The sequence below is a fragment of the Apostichopus japonicus genome, chromosome 20 (genome assembly GCF_037975245.1).
Source record: "Apostichopus japonicus isolate 1M-3 chromosome 20, ASM3797524v1, whole genome shotgun sequence".
Taxonomy (NCBI): Eukaryota; Metazoa; Echinodermata; class Holothuroidea; order Aspidochirotida; family Stichopodidae; genus Apostichopus; species Apostichopus japonicus.
The window spans coordinates 14,886,373-14,904,965 of NC_092580.1; the positions used below are offsets into that span (position 1 = coordinate 14,886,373).

Consider the following 18,593-nt stretch of genomic DNA (forward strand, 5'->3'; position numbering starts at 1 on the left):
CCGTATATTTAGATATACGGCTCTGACGGCAAGAAAGTACCGGAGCGTAATACAAAAACTACGTCTTGGCATAACTAAAGTAATAAAGTTGACATAAATCACTCGAAATGGTGATATCGTGTGCCCCATTTGTGTGCCAAAGTCGTACAAAGTTGGCAGTGGACTGCAGTTTCACAGGTCATTCTTAGGAAGCGATAGTATAGGCAATTACATAGGAATAATAACTTTACTAGTGTCGTCTGCTCAGCTGCTGTATTGTTATGCACTGAACTTGTACATAGTTAGGCTAGCCTAGGCCCCTAAACCGGCTGCGGCTGTCCTTTCGAATGCGATATGACTAAGGCCTAAAGACATATATTATCTCCACCTCATTTTCCTTAAAACTGTATCCGTAACGATATATCTACTTGACAGAATAGCATGGGATGACTGTCATGATGTCCTGGGCTTACTCTAACAATTCAATATTAGAAAAATAGGCTTAGCTAAACTTAGGCCTAGCCTGGTATGATTGAACAGCCTTGCCCTTGTTCTTACTTAGGTTAGCCTTAAGCCTAGAAAATTTCAGTATTTAATTTATCTAGAATTGTACAAATTTTCAAACACATCATCCATTTGCAACATATTCTATGGGTATAAGTATAGACAAAACAATATTTGTAGCATGTAGGCCTATGTCATTCTAAAGATTATATTTAGGCTGTTATAATGTCCTGTCTGAAAGACAAATACATCCTCAAATTTTTAAGAGGTACTCCACTGTACAGCAACATTACCGCGATCACTACAGAGACAATACAACCTCTGTAGAAGGTATTGCTACAAAGCAATTTATGTCCATATCTTCAGATGAATAGATTTATATAAAATGACTGCACTTGATCTTCTTCCTAAACTCCCCTTAAAATCATGAAGTAACCATATGTACATAGAGAACATTGAATGGAAGGATTTGTCTCGTTCCTATCAGCCCGTAGCATCGGGAATGACTTCTTCAGAAAGATGCAGTCCTTCTCGAATCTGGAAGTCTATGCTCGTAATGCAGACGATGTGGAACTTCAAGGATTGATACAAATCGTGAGAGTCTACAATCATCGTCTTCCAGAAGTTATCGAGAAATTCAAGAAAGAAACAGTGGTCAAATCTCCAGTCTGCGAGTAAGAATATTTCCAAAGCCATATTTCTTTAATATCGTTGTAGGGTTAAAGATCAGGAGAGTCACAAAACTTGAAACAGACAGTGTCAAGTTAGCTTGGTTCAACGTTTTCAAAGTGGATTATTCTGAACAAAGTTCTTGATTGAGGCAAACCTCTCATAAGGCCTCCAATTGATAGCTTGTGTCAATGTTATTCAATGGATTGCAAAACGGAACTAGAGCTTGAGGAGCTTGAAATGAAGGTGTATATGTAGAGCCATGCCCTTTTGTCATAGCTGGCCTGCCATAGAATTTGGACACTACAGGGCAAAACAAATGCCATGTCCTTTTGAATCCAGCCGAGAATACTGTCTCATATCTGGATCAACAGAACAAGATCCCTATTGTTTTTGGTGGTGATCAAAGGTCAGCAGAGGTCAAACTTTGAAAATGATCATGCAGTACATCTTAAGAGAAATGGATCAAGATTAGTGTTGGATGTGTCCTAAATTTCCTTACAGTGTACTTTCTTTACAGCTATTGTCTTACCCACAGCACACAAAGCCAAGGCACTGGAGTTTTACACTGTGCAATTAGCAACTGACTTAAGCTTCTCTCTAAATGTTGTACCAGTTGAAGGAGGAGATATTATAAGTATTAAGTTTTTCCCCCTTCTCTTTATCATTATTTTTCTTGTCCTTTGAAGTATCATTTATATATGTCTGTTGTCCTTAAACAGATACTGTTAACTTTGTGTGTGTATTCTAGGGGGACTACGTAGCACAGTTTTATGATGTTTAATTATATATTATTTAAATGATGTGTTTCTCTTTGAAATCATAGATTTAACATTGACCATTAATGTTCTTGAGTATTAGCTTCCAAGTGAACTATAAACAGTTTTTATGTTTGCTGCTATCAATTATGATCAATATTAATATGATGTTGACTATTTTAATAATATTCTTTTCTTTAGACTGCAAAGATGCAGGTTATGATCAATTTTATTTTCAGATTGAAAAACAAGAGTTCTTTGTTATTTTGTAGTTTTCCAGTATTTCCTAAACAAATAAAAAACAAAAGTTAATTGGAATTATTTTCATTTTTGTTTTATGTCAGCTGAAGATATCAATCTACCAGAGGATGAGAAGAATTTAATTTACATTGCTGTAACCAGAGCGAAGAAGAGTTTGATGGTAAATGAAAACCTGAAAAAGTATCTTGGCAAAATTTCAGTGAGTACTAAAAGATATGTTACAAAAGGAAGATCCTTAAAGCATGACAGCCACCCTCTGCATACTGCATTAAAAGTCCTTTAGCCCCCTTACACAAACAAAGGTAAGTACTGAGCACTTTTAAAACTCTTCTGTAGGGTACCATTGACAAATCTCAATAATATTGATAGATTTCCAATACCAAGTTTTCAAACCGTAAATGTTTTTATGTAGGTCAAGCAAGTTCAAATATGAATGCCTTGTCAAAATCTCAACAAGAGATGACTGTAGATGGCTTTTCGATTGTTTCAATGCATGTGATGCTGTGTTTCCCATTTTACATCGGTGCTGTGAGTGTGTTATCATTTTAATAACATGCTTACAGTGTGTGTGCCTAGTTCACACGATTGCAGTGAAAGTGATAGCAATTTGCATCTGATGACTGTCCTCCAAAGGTCTTCAGCTATTATTTGTGCACCCCCCCCCACAAAAAAATGAACTCTGGCTCTGGGGGCCGGGAGAGTGTATGACCTATTTACGATTTATTAGTTAAAGGCTACAATGGCAATGTGGCATAGAGACACATGTAGTACTGCTTGTTGAGGTGAAATTATGTGTTGACTTAAACATCTAGCAGTTTAATCAGATATCATTCACTGTGTCATAAGGGATCTCTGGATTAATAATTGGAAGTATTTTACTACTACAGTTTACAACAATATTGTACTGTTTATTGTCATAGAAATGCTTTGGAAAGATAATTTGAATTATTCAGGAGTAGTTAACTCTACTTTACACTTGAACACACTCTAGATAAAGAATTGGAGAACTGATGTTTGACAAGGTTGTCTGAAAGGTTTCCGAAATATTAAATTCATTTACAAGTAAATATTAGAGTCAAGCTTATTCTCCTTAAGACTTTGTTGGTGAATATGTCTTCATGTGTACTCAAAATAATAATGTATGGAATTTTTTCATTACAGTGCAATAGACCCTGTTCCACGGTGACAGCAGAGTACTTCCATGGAAGTTTTCTAATATTTTCTTCAGTAAGCTTTATGATCTACAGATTAATACATAATTAGGATGAATTATTGTATTTTATTATCCCTACGTAGCATCTATTATTTTCTCATTGTCCTTTTACTCTATGATTTAATTTGTAGTGGAATAAGAGCAACAAACTGTGAACAATATTGATTATGTAACTGGTGTGAATTTTGTGAGAAACATGTTACATTGTGGGATTAACAGGGTTTACATTGGGGCAATTCTGAACAAAAGTGGACATAGCTCCAAAACCTTTAAATGCATGCAACTAAAACAAATTTGGTTTCAGATTTGTTTGAAACAAATTTCATTTCATTAAGATATCATTTCATTAAGAAATATATATATCTTAATTAAATTAATCTTTGTAAGCATTTTGGTACCAAAAATTAGGATTAAGTAGTAATCATAGTTCTTCTATTAAAACATAATATTAAAACATTAAAAAAATGTAAAAATGGCATACATTCCTGTTAGGTGAGAGTGTAGGTCATGGAAAACTGATTGCTGATTTTTTTTTTTTACATGTTTTGTCAACCATTTCTGTGATATATGATAGATCAGCCAATGAAAATGTCCTTCTGCTACTGAATATAAATTTTTATTTTCTTTACTAAATATCTATTTTAAATGTTATTATTTAAAGCAACTTTAGGTAGACCAACAATGTGGACTTATTAAAGAAACATATTTCCATATTATCATAAACTAGACCTCCAGTATTGAGAGGTGTGGTAAAGCTGTAACAATAAGCCTATGGATAATCCCAGTTAAAGTCTTCATAATCCCTAGTCCACTTCTCATTTAACTAAGTAATACAGAAGTAAACAGCACAGTTTATACAACCAACAATGAAGTGATATCTGAAGACAGTTTAGGAACCTGGTGGCTAGAGGGCTTGTTAGTCAAACTCCGAAAGCAATGTTTACTTTTCAGGAATCAGTCCAGCCACTGGGAAGGGATTTTCCCCATTTGATTGGTATTGCCAGTGGTAATGTCAGGGCTGGGACAGCATTCCAGTGAAGTCAGCCGCCCCTTTCTCTAACTGGCACTAGTTATACATATATGTCTATTTTTTGTTTACACTTGTCTGAAAAATTATTTCCTCAGCTTCTTTTTTCCTACTCGATCCTCTATCATATACTAGTCTACTTAATTATTATGTTTCATTGACTGCCCCTCCCCTTTACCCCTCCCCCTTACCCCTCCCCTGTCATTAATCTGAAGACAACAACTTTCATGATTTGCCTTCATCAGCTACTTAATTTGTGTGCTGTGCAGTAAAAAGTAATTCAGTACAAAATGGCTCTTTCACATGCTGAAAAGCTGTTGACTCTATTATGCAATGTATCTATGTAATGCATAACCAAGACCCTTACTTGTTCAAATACTCCACATATTTCAACAGTTAATATTTTATGTGGTGGGTTTTATGTCAACTTTTTATACAGAATTTTGTGTTATTTTCCCCTTTTGATTTTGTTTTCAATCCTGGTGATGCCTACATGTAAAATGGTGGCACTTAGAAAGGCTTTTTTCACCCAAAATTTTCTGAGAAATATGCATTTTTTTTGTGTGTTGCATGGCATGAAAATATTCGCTGCTCGCCCCAATGAAAAGAAATATAGGCTAATTTGAGGTTCAAATGATGCTATAAAGGTGGTTTTATACTCTTTTATGCTAAATGCTAAAGAAATGATGGTAGCTTAGTCAAAACTTGATGCAATTTTTTTTATGTATACTTGACAACTACAATGCGGGTTTTTCGGACGCTTGTGCGGGTCAGTGGGTTTGGGTGTTAGAATGCGGGTCTAACCCCCGAATTGCGGGTCAGTTGGGAGCTCTGCTAAAGTCATTACATATATGTAATGATAAGGGTATTTTCAAATGGAAAAAGTAAAGTGTAGCATTTATCAACTTTCAAACAAAATGACCCAAATGGCTGCCCTTTTCTTAGACGTTCTCTCGAATTTCATCTAAAGGTAGCGCACAGCTATTCTTGTTTGCAAGTCGAAAGTAACAAGAATGTCGAGTCTCCGGAATGAGGGCGTTTATTATTTGGATAATGCGTACTATAGAAAGTACTCGATGTGCCACATTACGCAGTTAGCGGCAGTCAGTGCAGTTCGAACACACAAGCTACCTCGAACGAAGAACTCACACCAGACTGAGGGACGAAAACGTTAAATTTGTTCGTCGATTGTATGTGCAGTATGTAGGCATAAACTTTTGCATAGCGGTGGCCCCATTGTAAATACTAAATGTTGTTGCTAGTCGAGCTAAGGGTTTGCTTTATGTATATTACTGTATGCTAAATCCAAGTTAGGCTGTGTGCTAACGTTAGGATAGGGCTATGACCCTACCCGTTTGTGCACGGTAGGCCTAATGTTAACTTTTGGTAGCCTACTGTACGCCTAGTCTAACTTTCGTTAGTTAACTCAAGACCACAATATTCGTTTTAGTCAAATTCTCCTGATCATGAACTTTGTCCGTATCTTAGTCACATTATAATCAAATCTTCAAAATTTTCAAAGTGTAACGGAATTGGCCGAAATTGCCACAGTGAAATAGGGAATGATCAGTTTTGTATATATTGAGTCATTTTCGTAAATTATTTACACTATTTAAACCCCAATTATACTGTAATTTGTGTAAACTGCACGTTTTTCTGCCTTCAAGCAGTTTTACACAAGACTGACAAGTATTATTCTTTCTATTTATGGCAGAGTTTGGTCATGCCATTGATGAAATCACATAGCTGTTCAAGTTGGAACTAAACCACTGAGAATAAAATTAACAGCAAGATCGTCATTTCCCTTACTTAGTGCCTTAATCAGTGCATATACCATAATTTAAACTGCAAACCATTCTGACTGGTGGTCAAAAGCCTTAAACAATGCAAACAAGATTTCAGTAAACCAAGACTAAGAGACACTTCAACTCTTATTTGTGATTATTGTGTAGACTGTACCACCTCAAATCCAACCCCATATTTCTCCAAAAAGTGAATGGAAATAAATTACAAAACATTAAATTTTCATGCATGAAGGTGTCTTTGTGGCATGCTATAAAATAAACTACTAGGTTTAGTTATACTGATGCTCACGTTTGTTGATAGGAGAAATGACACTGCATGTGCAATCACTCTCTTTTCTGTAAAGTAAAGATAAATACTCCCATTTTTAAGACATATGGAAGGAAATACATATCCCGATATGACAAGAATCTAACCACATAATACTTTTGGCTGATCTTTTAGCAAATGGTTAAATGTTGGCATTATTCAAACTACTTCAAAATTACTGATTATGTAAAATTACAACAATATCTGCATGTATAGTAAAGATCTAACCCACCATGTGCAGCAAAAAAGGGTGGCATTGATTCGTGGCAAAGTTCGGTGACGTCAATTCTGGTTCGCCAAACCTACCCTGCTACCGTAGGCCAGCCTTAATAACAAGAGCGTAGGGGATGAATAGTGCAAAGGAAATAAACATAGTTAGGCTTGACCTTAGTAACCAAAAACATTGAATTAAGTTTGGTCAAAATTGCATCAGATTCTGATGAATTACACCTCTTGAGCCTAGGCCCATCGGCTATCCCTGCCACAACAGCCAAAAAAAAGATGCTTATTATCTGCATTGAGTGGAATGCAGTTGACATTTTCATGCCTTATAGAAATTACAAGTATTATTGGCCTACTGTCCAAAAATACTATCCAAATATGGGGAAAGGAATAGAAATATTAAATGAGGGATATATTGCTTCATCTGTTCTAATGGACACGGAAAGATAACCAATGTTCTCCACAAGGGTGTAAGAGTCCCCCAGCCAACCAAACATATTGACCTCCACTCTAAAAAAAATTCCAACTGCTACACAAAAATTTGTGGTGAACATGTCACAGTATGATGAAAGGCAGTACCTTGGCAAACTTCAAGCAAGTTTAAGTTTGTTAAATGCTGTTTAATGCATCAGAAAGCATACTTAATGAACTTGATGGAGATAGCAGTGGCAGTTTAATGCCACAGAAAGCATACTTATATGATCTGGATGGGGATAGAAGTGGTTGTTTAATCCCTCAGAAAAGCACTTTTAGTGATCTGGATGGGGATAGAAGTGGGTGTTTAATCCCTCAGAAAGCACTTAAAATGATCTGGATGGGGATAGAAGTGGGTGTTTAATCCCTCAGAAAGCACTTATAATGATCTGGATTGGGATAGAAATGGGTGTTTAATGCCTCAGAAAGAACTTTTATTGATCTGGATGGGGATAGGAGTGGGTGTTTAATCCCTCAGAAATCACTTTTAATGATCAGGATGGGGATAGAAGTGGTTGTTAAATCCCTCAGAAAGCACTTTTAATGATCTGGATGGGGATAGAAGTGGGTGTTTAATGCCTCAGAAAGCATACTTTTGTCTTTACTGCAAGTGTTGTACAGATTAGAATGTATCATGCAGCAGGATGGATCAGGTCTACTTCCATTCACTTGGTCTACCTCAGGGATTTTAAATAGTGAAGAAAAAGAAAACTTAGTGATAGAAGATATGTTCCTGTTAACTTCATCCTTAAAATGTAGTTGTTTTTAATACCCTTGTTCCAGCCTTTGAAATTATTATACCAAAACAGATGACTGAAATGCAGGTTTTTATTGGACTACTTTCTGTATCACAAATAGTACCTTTAAAAGTTGACTCCATAAATATAGATTAGGTAAAAATCACTACAGGGTGATTTATCATCCATCAGTTAAATTAAATAGGACATAGCAGAAATTTAAGCAATATCAAAATTGCTTGCAGGAAACTAAGTACAAATAAACAATATCTATATCTTGAGCTGTTTCAAAACATCTTGCTGGGAAAAGTGTAATTGCTACTTATCCATTAAAGCTCAATATATTTGGGCTCAGACTGTCATAACATGCAAGGAGTTTCCTTTTGGGGTATTTAAATGCTGATTTCAGAAGCATTCATGTAATTCTGAAATGTTGAAAATTTTCATGAAAAGAAAAATTGCAGAGAATTTGGCTAGGACAAGTCCTGCCTACTGTGAAATATCAACATCTTCGTCACTTGTGTGTTAATTTATCATACAGTAGTGATCTTATTTAGAAAATGTTTAACTAGCTACGCAAAGGATGTATACAGTACATTTTGGAAATACCTTTTATTCATTGTGTAATAATAATAGTTTTTCCCCTTTTTTCCCCCATCAGTCCAGGCATTGAGTGGCAAATAAGCATCTACGATGGCAGATTATCCAAACACCGTTGTTCATGTTGACACTCCAAGACCGGGACCAAAGAGAAGAATTAACATCAGGCTGCATCCCGAGAGCCGTAACAGACGATGGGGTCCAAGAGTCCAGAAGTTATCAACAGTTCCTCCGCCGTTGGTTGATTGGTCGTCAGATGACCAGACAGATGGATTGTGTAAAGGAGCAAATGTTCAAAAAGAAAATGCAAAGAGTTTCTCAGATATATTTGGAGCTTTACAAGATGAATCCCTGAAAGACAAAACCAGTACTGACGGCAGGGTCGAACTTAATCGAGATGCCCTGAGATCACGCGATGATGAAGGTGATGGGGAAAGGGCTTCCGAGTCTGACGAGGACAGCAGCTCTTCCAAGAGAAGCAGAGAGGAGATGGAAGGTGGCTTGGAAGAGGATACCGCTAACCAGTTGAAGAGAACCAGAATGGAAGGTGAAGATGGGGACTTAAACATTCAGGACAGCATTGAGAGAAATGAGAAATCTACCAACTCTGGTTCCAGTGATCGCAAAGAGAGAACTCTGTCAAAGAAAGCAGGGATGAGTTCAACCAATCAGGATCCCTCAAAGGGAGGAGAATCTACAGGGAGAGAGAACACCACCGTAGGTTGCCAAGAGAAAGCGAGTGAGGTCGAGAATGATTGTGAGCAAGGGAAAATAAACCCAAGAGCACAGGAGATCAGAATCCACATGGCTCTAAAGAAACAAGTGGCTGATAAGATGCAAATTCCAAGGCCATTAGATGGCGTAGGAAAGATACAAGAAGGAGACACAGATTCCACTGAAGAATCGGAAGAAGAAAAGGAGAATTGGAAGAAAGTAGTAGAGAGTCTGACGACTAATGTAGGAGAGTTAGAACCTGTGCAATCACTGAACAATCAACTCAAGCAAAGTATTTGCAGCCCACCAACAGGATCTCTCCAGGATCAGCCGGTATTCATGCACCCTTGGGGACTGTTTCCGTTCAGACCCATAGGGCCTTATAGTCCTTGCCCCCCATGCTGGATTCAGCCACCTGTATTCTATCCGTATGCACAACCAGTTCCAGTACCAGTAGCAGTTCCAGTACCCCCTGGTATGCAATTACCTCCCTCCTGTAGTGCCTCTCCTGGTGAACTCTCTAATGCTCAGGCACCTCGTACAGACAATAGTGAATGTAAAACCATTGCCACTACACCTGGGTATTGTCATTCTAATTCCTCCAAAGTGCTAAATTTTTCAATAAGTGAAAGATCACCAATAGATGTCACTGCCTGGCAACATCAATCTCTTTCAGATGCCGAAGGAGTGGAGGAAGTCACAGGAGAGAGAAGACAGAACAATACCACTCTCCCAGAGACTCCCTCCCAGCCGCCCTCAAGGAGGAAGGTATACGTACCAGGGAAGATCACGCAGATGAAAGATAGAAAATGTGACTTCTCCAGATCCCTGAAAGAGGAAGATGTGACAGGAAAGAAGGGAGAGTCAAACTCTTATATTAGTTTGATGAACCAAGAATCGTCAGTAAGCCTTTACTCACCAACAACAGAAAAATGTCCAAAGTCGTCTCTAAACGATGACAGAGGCAGTCCTCGGAATTCAAAAGACCAGGTCATTGATGAGAAGGATAGCCTTCCATGGCAGAGGTCTTGGAGAGGAGGTCCGGCTATGTTGAGGGCAGTTCAGTCTTCTGCACCACCAGCTATATCGACCGCAAAACGGAGCAATCCAGCTTCGTTTTCTGACTGTCTGAGAGGGAGCACTCAGTGGGAGACTTCTAGGAACAATGCGGTAACCCCTGGTAGTAGCTGGGCAAATACACCCAGGGCTCAGCTCGTTGCCAGGATTCAGCCCCGTCGGCGTCTGACCCTGCAGGAGGAAGTCATGATGACTTCCACGCCCAAGTCATTCCATCAGCAGTTTGGTGTTCCTGCATCTTCATCTGAGACACTAGAAGCAGACGTGGTGTATCCGTGGAGCAACGTAGAGTATGTCGACACTCACTGCCACATTGACTTCCTGTACCAGCGTCTGGGTTGTAATGGCACCTTCGAGAAGTTTGGACGGATGAGAGGCTTCCCCGACAATTACGGTGGCTGTGTGGCTATCTTCTGTACGCCTGAATCCTTCCATCCAACCAATGAACTCTGGCAAAATCTTTTGAAGGAAGACAAGATTTGGGCAGCATTTGGGTGTCATCCTCATCATGTAAAGGTAACTATCTGGTTAAAACAATTCTGAATTTGGGCAGCATGTGATTATCATTCTCATTACATGTTACTTAAGTAACTATCCCATGGAAAATTTGGGCATTATGTGATTATTATTCTCATTACATGTTACTTAAGTAACTATCCCATGGAGAATTTGGGCAGCATGTGATTATTATTCTCATTACATGTTACTTAAGTAACTATCCCATGGAAAATTTGGGCAGCATGTGATTATTATTCTCATTACGTGTTACTTAAGTACCTATCCCATGGAAAATTTGAGCAGCACAAGTGATTATTATTCTCATTATGTGTTACTTAGGAACAGTAACTATCCCATGGAACATTTAGGCAGCATTTGAGTGAAATCTTCCTCAAGTAACTGTAACTATCCCATAGAAACTTTGAATTTGGGTGTCTTCCTCATCATGTAAAGGGTAACAATTCCTTAAAAATCACAAATTTGGGCAACATTTGAGTAGAGCCATCTTCATCTCCTGTTTTAAACTTAGGTAATTATCCCAAAGAAAGTTGTAAATCAAGGACTTGTCATGCATGTCACATGCTACACAGATTGTTGATGAATTTATTGAAGTTTATCAGGATTTCACGTTCATAGACACTCCTGTCTTTGTGTGTATTTCTTTGAATGGTATCTTCCATTGTGTACAATGTTTTGAGCAATGCAAATGTTGCTGCTGGCACTTGCCACTTAATGAAACTACTTGACAATGCATGGTGTATTATGGGAATCACTAGACTGCCAGAATGCAACACTCAGTTCCTGTACAAAAGTTTGGGCTTCAATGCGCACACCTATTAATGTAAAGAATTGATATACCTTCGGTTAGAACTGTAGACATATTTTAGGGGAATATTTTAATTTACTGTTCCTTTTGATTTTTTTTTTGTGATATTCATATTCTCTCCTTTTCATTGTCTCATCATCTAGAACTATGATGGTAATGTAGAAACTCACATCTTAAAGGGGATGATGCACAACAAAGCTGTGGCCTTTGGAGAAATTGGCCTCGATTATTCTAACAGGTACTCATTTCAATGTAGTCAATCCCTGTCCATCAAACACTTTACAGATCACTGCTATAGGTAGCAGCTGGAGGCATCTCTAAGTAGGTGTGCCTTGCTCTGGCTTGTAAGATGTCAACTTGATATAACATCATAACAAAATCAGGGCATGACAACCGACTTATAGCCAAATGTAATGGGAAGTGAGCTTGAATTCTGTTAACTGGTAGTGTAAATTGTAAAACTGTATGACCTATGTGGAAGTACCTGGCAAAATCTCTCAAGGGTAGGGTGAGTTTGTTGGTAACATACTTGGTTTTCAGCTCGACCAACAATCCATTATCAGAAATTAGCCAGGTAGAACCGACTTCATTTGTAAAACAATTGTTAATGGTTCTATTTCATGATAAAAAAAGCTTCTTTTCTTGTTGTTGTTGCAAGGAGACCATATTGTAACAATGTCAAAAGCTCAATCAGATCTTTGTAATTTGCAATGGTCCAGGCAGTATTGGAAAGAGTTACTTTAAGTATTATGAAGAACTTTGTTGTGCAAAGAAAAGAGGCTGGTGGCGGGATTACTGTAAAGCTACTGTGTTCATTTGTCTCATGCAACAGAGCTTTGAGACTGGTTCTATTTGATCAATAACCACATAAGCTTTTGAAAAGTCAGTTTGTGAGATGAGAGTTAGGGTTTGACTTCTGTCTGTCAAGCTTCTTACAATATATGTGCTGAAGGTAACTCAAGGCTGTTGGTATGCTGCAGGTTATGGCTGATACAAACTTCAGTGTAATTGCAGGTCTCTCTTTCTTTGTTCTTCTCTTAACTTTTGTAAGAACTTTCAAATTAATTTATCAATTAAATCAATTAATTTTGATTCTTAAAAGTGTCCAGCATAAGTTACGACATCTTCATAACCTCATTTAACCTAATTACTCATAAGTTACCTTTTGATTTGACTCTTCACCAGAAATAGTTCGGATCATGTTCTCCAGCACATGGTCTTTAGACGTCAGTTAGCTCTTGCTCTTCAGCTACAGAAGCCACTGGTGATTCACAGTCGGGAGGCTGAGTCTGATACTCTGGATATAATGGTCAGCATGGTGCCGAAAGATTACAAAATACATCGTCACTGCTTCACAGGACCTCCTGAAGATGCCAGGTAAGTCCACACGAAAGTCATCAAAACTATCTTTTCCAGAAAGAGGTGACAAATTTCATATTGTCTACAAATTATCTTAATATGAATTTTTTTTCTTTGATCATTTGAATAGAGATGTTCCTTTCAAGAGTTGTTTCTCTCAGCCTGTTTCTTTTCAACATTCAGAAATTGCTAATAATCAAACTGACAAAACGTCCAGGATGTTTTGGAGTCAAACTTGACTATGCAATTTAACTCAACTTATATATCTGGATTTCTCTAGACATCCTTATGTGAGCACAGAGGTATATTCACATACTTAAAACAAAAACATGTCTGGATTGTAATGAAGTTTAACAAATGCGGTGAAAAAAACATTTAAGAGGTTGGTTTTGTCAACTGATTTTTATGTACACTGATTTATGAACAGAAAGTCAAATTGTCAATTGTATCGACTGTTCAGATCTTACACTGAAAAGAAGCTTTGTAACTACTAATCTGGTTCCATTTATATGTCGGTACCATTAAAATTCAATTGGGAGAAAAGAAAGTGAAGGGGGAAACACCTGCCATCCCCCTCCAACCCAGGCAACTATAGCTAATTTGAATAAGAAGTCAACATTAACTTTTGAAGCTAATATTTGAAACTAGTAACTCAAAATAGCTGCATTCTGACAATATTTGAGTATTGTATGAAATCTGAAACATAACAAAACCAATACAAAAACTGGATTGCACCTGACTTTGGGTTTTGATGACAACCAAAGAGTAAGGATTAAGTCATTAAAAGCAGAAGAATTAAAAAAATTCTGCAAGTCTCCCCAAAAAATTATTCCTGCCCTTTTTGCGAGTTGAATTCTACAGCAGACTTTTTCATTTTTAGACCAGGTATTCTGAGGGGCTGAGAACAGAGTATTGGCTTACCAAATTTTGTCTCATTTTCAGAACATTTATGAAGGCTTTCCCAAATTCTTTCATTGGCATCACGAACCTGGTAACTTTCCCAAGTGCATTGGAAACTCATCGTACCGCCCAGGCCATACCACTGGATAAACTGCTATTAGAGACCGATGCTCCATACTTCTTACCTCGACAGGTAAGATCCTCTAGGATATGTTCCATCTGTCAAATACAGTGTTCAAATGTTGTGTAGCAGCTTTGAAGGCTAGTAGTCTCTCTCTCTCTTACAAAATACTATGAGTTCTATCATTCCTGTTACACAATACTATGAGTCCTATCATTCCTGTTACACAATACTATGAGTCCTATCATTCCTGTTACAAAATACTATGAGTCCTATCATTCCTGTTACAAAATACTATGAGTCCTATCATTCCTGTTACAAAATACTATGAGTCCTATCATTCCTGTTACAAAATACTATGAGTCCTATCATTCCTGTTACAAAATACTATGAGTCCTATCATTCCTGTTACAAAATACTATGAGTCCTATCATTCCTGTTACAAAATACTATGAGTCCTATCATTCCTGTTACAAAATACTATGAGTCCTATCATTCCTGTTACAAAATACTATGAGTCCTATCATTCCTGTTACACAATACTATGAGTCCTATATGTACAAAAGCTGCTAAACATCAGTTTTGTTTGTGTAACATCATGAGCTGTCTTCAGACGATAGTTTAGGGTGGCAGGTGACATCACATCATAATGGAGGACATAAAATGAAATAAAGTTGTTTATACTATCTAAATGTTATGAAATTGTACTTGTTTGAGCAGTGGTAGATACTTATGTGAATACACATATAAAGTAGATTTGAAAACGTTTAGCTGAAGGATTCCGTAAATATCTGATGTAGGTTGCTTGGTGAAGCCAGGTGGAGGAGAGTGCACTGTGCAGTTGGTGCTATTGCCATATTCTTGTTACCTACCATAGTGTCATTTTCTAACTCTGCTAGGTTGTCATAAGATGCTGTACATGAACACATCTCAGCAGTAAAGTCACATTAATGTTTCCTTTATCATGACACAGAACGAACTTATATTTAGATGAGTGCAGAGATTTTTTTTTTTCTTAGAAATTGTTTGACAAACATTCTGAAATCTGAAAGTGGCAATGCATGTTTATTCCATGACGTAGCATCATTACCAATTCCTGCGTGTGATTAGTCAGATTGAACAGCTATATTATGATGTTTGTAATTATTTTTTCTGTGGCACCACCGTCGCTAATTGCTGTTGTGTTGGCAAGTCAGTGCTTTGATGTAATACACATGTATAAAACACATGTTCTGTAGTGCATGTGATATTGGTGGACTGTGTAATGTGTTTCTGATATGACTGCTTGCTTTATTCTAGTGTCCAAGAGAGATCCGGTGGTCCCATCCAGCCATGGCAGTCTTTGTTGCTGAGAAAATTGCTCGACTGAAAGGCATCACAATCAACAAAGTTCTGACGGCAGTGAGAAAGAATACTCGAGAAATGTACGGTATATGACTTAGATGGAAGGACAGGAAGGATGCTTTAATTGTTATAACTGAGGAAAAGTTAAGGTTCTATGTAAAGGTAAAGGTTCTAAAGTAAAGGTAAAGTAAATGTTCTATTACTACCTGTTGTTAGGACATAATGTTAACTAGAAATTCACTGGCTGGTTTCACAGGATATTTGTACCGTAAATGCCAACTACTGAAAACTTGCTCAACTGAAAGGCATCACAACAGACAAAGTTATTACTGTGCTTTAACTTTGATGTTCATGTGGGTATATATTTAGTTTAGATTCTAGGACTAACTGTTGGTAGGACATAATGCTTACTAGAAATTCAACTATGTGTTTTTCGGAGGTAAAAAAATGTTCAACTGAAAGGCATTACAACAGACACAGTTATTTACTGTGGTGAGAAAGAATACTAGAGATATGTATGGTATTTGAATTAGATGGAAAGGACAGGAAGGATGCTTTAATTGTGGTATAACTTTGAAGTAAGTTTAGGTATATATTAAGTTTAGATGACATGATAAACTGTTGGTAGGACACAAATTTTACTAGAAATTCTGTTATATATTAAGTTTAGGATGCTTCAATTGGTATAACTGAGGAAAAGTTAAGGTTCTATAAAGTAAAGGTAAAATAAAGGTTCTATGATTACCTGTTGTAAGAACATAATATTAACTAGAAATTCTTTGGCTGGTTTCTCGGGATATTTGTTCTGTAAAATGCCAACTAATGAAAACTTGCTTATCTGAAAGGCATCACAACTGACGAAGCTATGACTGTGGTAAGAAAGAATACTAGAGATAGGTATTTGAATTAGATGGAAGGACAGAAAGGATGCTTTAATTGTGGTATAACTTTGAAGTAAATTTGGGTAATCATTAAGTTTCTAAGATTCTACGATTAACTGTTAGTAGGACATGATGCTTACTAGAAATTCAACTAGGTGTTTTTCATTAAAAAAATATTTTTCAACTGAAAGGCATTACAACAGACATAGTTATTTACTGTGGTGAGAAAGAGTACTAGAGATATGTATGGTATTTGAATTAGATTGAAGGACAGGAAGGATGCTTTAATTGTGGTATAACTTTGAAGTAAGTTTCAGTACATATTAAGTTTAGATTATACGATTAACTGTTGGTAGGACATAAAATTTACTAGAAATTCTGTTATATATTAAGTTTAGATTACAACTGATGAGTGTTTTTTTGGCGGTGAGAGAGAATACTTGAGAAATGTACGGATTTGAAGGGAAGGGAAGGATGGAGGATGCCTTAACTCGGTATACTGTTTTCTAAGGAGGTCTGTGAGTACATTCTACAATTTGACTGTTGTTGAAATGTTAACTACAAATTCACTATTGTATATGGCTGTTTTGACCTAAAAATGCTGAATGAAGAGGCAGCATTTTATATCTTGCCAGTGAGTTGTTTGTGATATCATCTCCTATATATACTCCTTGTTTAATGTTTATTTACAATAGATATCAGGAATCTATTTCTATGTCATTTTTATCTCATACTATATCCTTCCTATTTCTATATCATTTCTATTTCATTATATTTCTAAATCTATTTCATTCTATTTCTATTTCATTCTATATCCTTTCTATTTCAATTACATTCTATTCATTTCTATTCTAATTAAGAAAATAGTATCTTCAAGTCACTTTTCTTCATGTTTCACCTTTATTCATGTTTTTCACTAAGCTATAAATAGGAAAATAGGGCACAATGTGTTAACACTGACAGTAAATTACTATATCATTAGTAATCAGTATCATTTCTATTTCATTCTATATCCTTTCTATATCTATTTCATTCTATTTCTATTTCATTCTATATCCTCTCTATTTCTATTACATTCGATCTCATTTCTATTCTAATTAAGAAAATAGTATCTTCAAGTCACATTTCTTCTTGTTTCACCTTTATTCATGTTTTTCACTTATCTATAAATAGGAAAATAGGGCACATTGTGTGAACACTGACAGCAAATGACTATAAAAGACATGTAAAAGATTTCACCAGGACTTTTGCATGTAGCAAATGGCCAATATTTGGCCTCCATCCAAAATTGCATCACTGTTTATCTAAATTCCATCCATTTCAATGAGTTTTGCTTTTGCATTAATACATTACAAATCTCGAATTGGTATGATTATTGTGCTTGTTTTTATTTTTTTATTTTTAAGTGCCAGCATGATAACCTACCAACCAACAAAACATATGTACAAAATGACTCAAGATGTGACTGGGGGTTTGGCCCTTTAACCTTGTTGAAGTTTGATACACCTGCCCTTCCACAAGTTACCCAATCCCCCATTGCTGTAAATCTAAGGAAACCAGGTGAAGGAATTCTTTTTGTTTGGCAGCTGAGTTTAACTGGAAGTTCAGAATCTAGTACTGATTTATATTTTTTGATCTCTGCCTCCCCCTTCTTTATCTTTAAATTGCTTTGTGATGTCAATGGGTCTTTCAGAGGCGACAGGGGGGAGGGGAGGCATGGCTTAAGAGCATGTATTTCTACTGGGCCTTTGGGACCCTGTATCTTCCAAATGGAATCCGGTATGGACCTGGTTTGTTTTTTAATTGGTGTTGCGTGGTGGCGTGAGGGGCAAAAACCTAAGGAGGGGGCAAGGTCCCCAACGGGGGTGTCTCCAAAAACAATCAAATTACACCTCATGTGGTACTCCTTGGGGCGCTGATTACCAATCTGAGATTATTTTATTTTGGAAAGCAGACATACTAGCCGTGGTGCCATGAGTAGATGGGAGAAATCGTAACCATGGTAAAGGCCAATAGTATAAAAGTCGGTATTTCCCCATATATAGTAATTAAGTGTAGGTTAATGAATTTTCATTAATTTAACGAATATGCAAATGTACTGAAATTGATATGATGTCATCAATATGATGTAAAGCACCAGGGAAAAAAAGTTTGAAGAAGCCCCCCAAGATTTTCTTTGGGGAGGGGGTTCCCACTCCCAAAATTCAACCCCCATTTTCACCAACATGGCACCAAGTTGTCGAAGTAGTACCGGTGTATCAAACAATATCAATTTCGATCCCCCACCCCTGGGGAAAGTCTCTCTTTAGCTCATACC

At 36.9% G+C, this 18,593-nt stretch overlaps 1 protein-coding gene across 6 annotated transcripts; it reads left to right on the forward strand.

Moving 5' to 3' along the window:
• The first annotated feature begins 13 nt into the window (after window positions 1-13).
• LOC139961215 (uncharacterized) lies at window positions 14-17,645 on the forward strand. Of its 6 annotated transcripts, XM_071960269.1 has the most exons (9): window positions 14-177; window positions 971-1,157; window positions 2,255-2,331; window positions 3,333-3,398; window positions 8,618-10,863; window positions 11,815-11,909; window positions 12,857-13,048; window positions 13,973-14,123; window positions 15,351-17,645. In XM_071960269.1, exons 5-9 carry the CDS (start codon window positions 8,650-8,652, stop codon window positions 15,486-15,488), a joined length of 2,790 nt encoding a protein of 929 aa, XP_071816370.1. In that variant the 5' UTR covers window positions 14-177; window positions 971-1,157; window positions 2,255-2,331; window positions 3,333-3,398; window positions 8,618-8,649; the 3' UTR covers window positions 15,489-17,645. The 6 variants fall into 6 exon arrangements, with proteins under 6 accessions (XP_071816370.1, XP_071816369.1, XP_071816372.1 ...); XM_071960268.1 differs by lacking the exons at window positions 14-177; window positions 971-1,157; window positions 2,255-2,331 and having other exon boundaries at window positions 2,971-3,398; XM_071960271.1 differs by lacking the exons at window positions 14-177; window positions 971-1,157; window positions 2,255-2,331; window positions 3,333-3,398 and adding an exon at window positions 4,637-5,649.
• The last annotated feature ends 948 nt before the right edge of the window (window positions 17,646-18,593 follow it).

Excerpts from the sequence above, each read along its gene's own strand:
- LOC139961215 (XM_071960269.1), top strand. The coding sequence starts at position 8,650 with ATGGCAGATTATCCAAACACCGTTGTTCATGTTGACACTCCAAGACCG. Across the intron at positions 10,864-11,814 it reads GTCATCCTCATCATGTAAAG|AACTATGATGGTAATGTAGA; the intron begins GTAACTATCTGG and ends CTCATCATCTAG. Across the intron at positions 11,910-12,856 it reads GGCCTCGATTATTCTAACAG|AAATAGTTCGGATCATGTTC; the intron begins GTACTCATTTCA and ends ACTCTTCACCAG.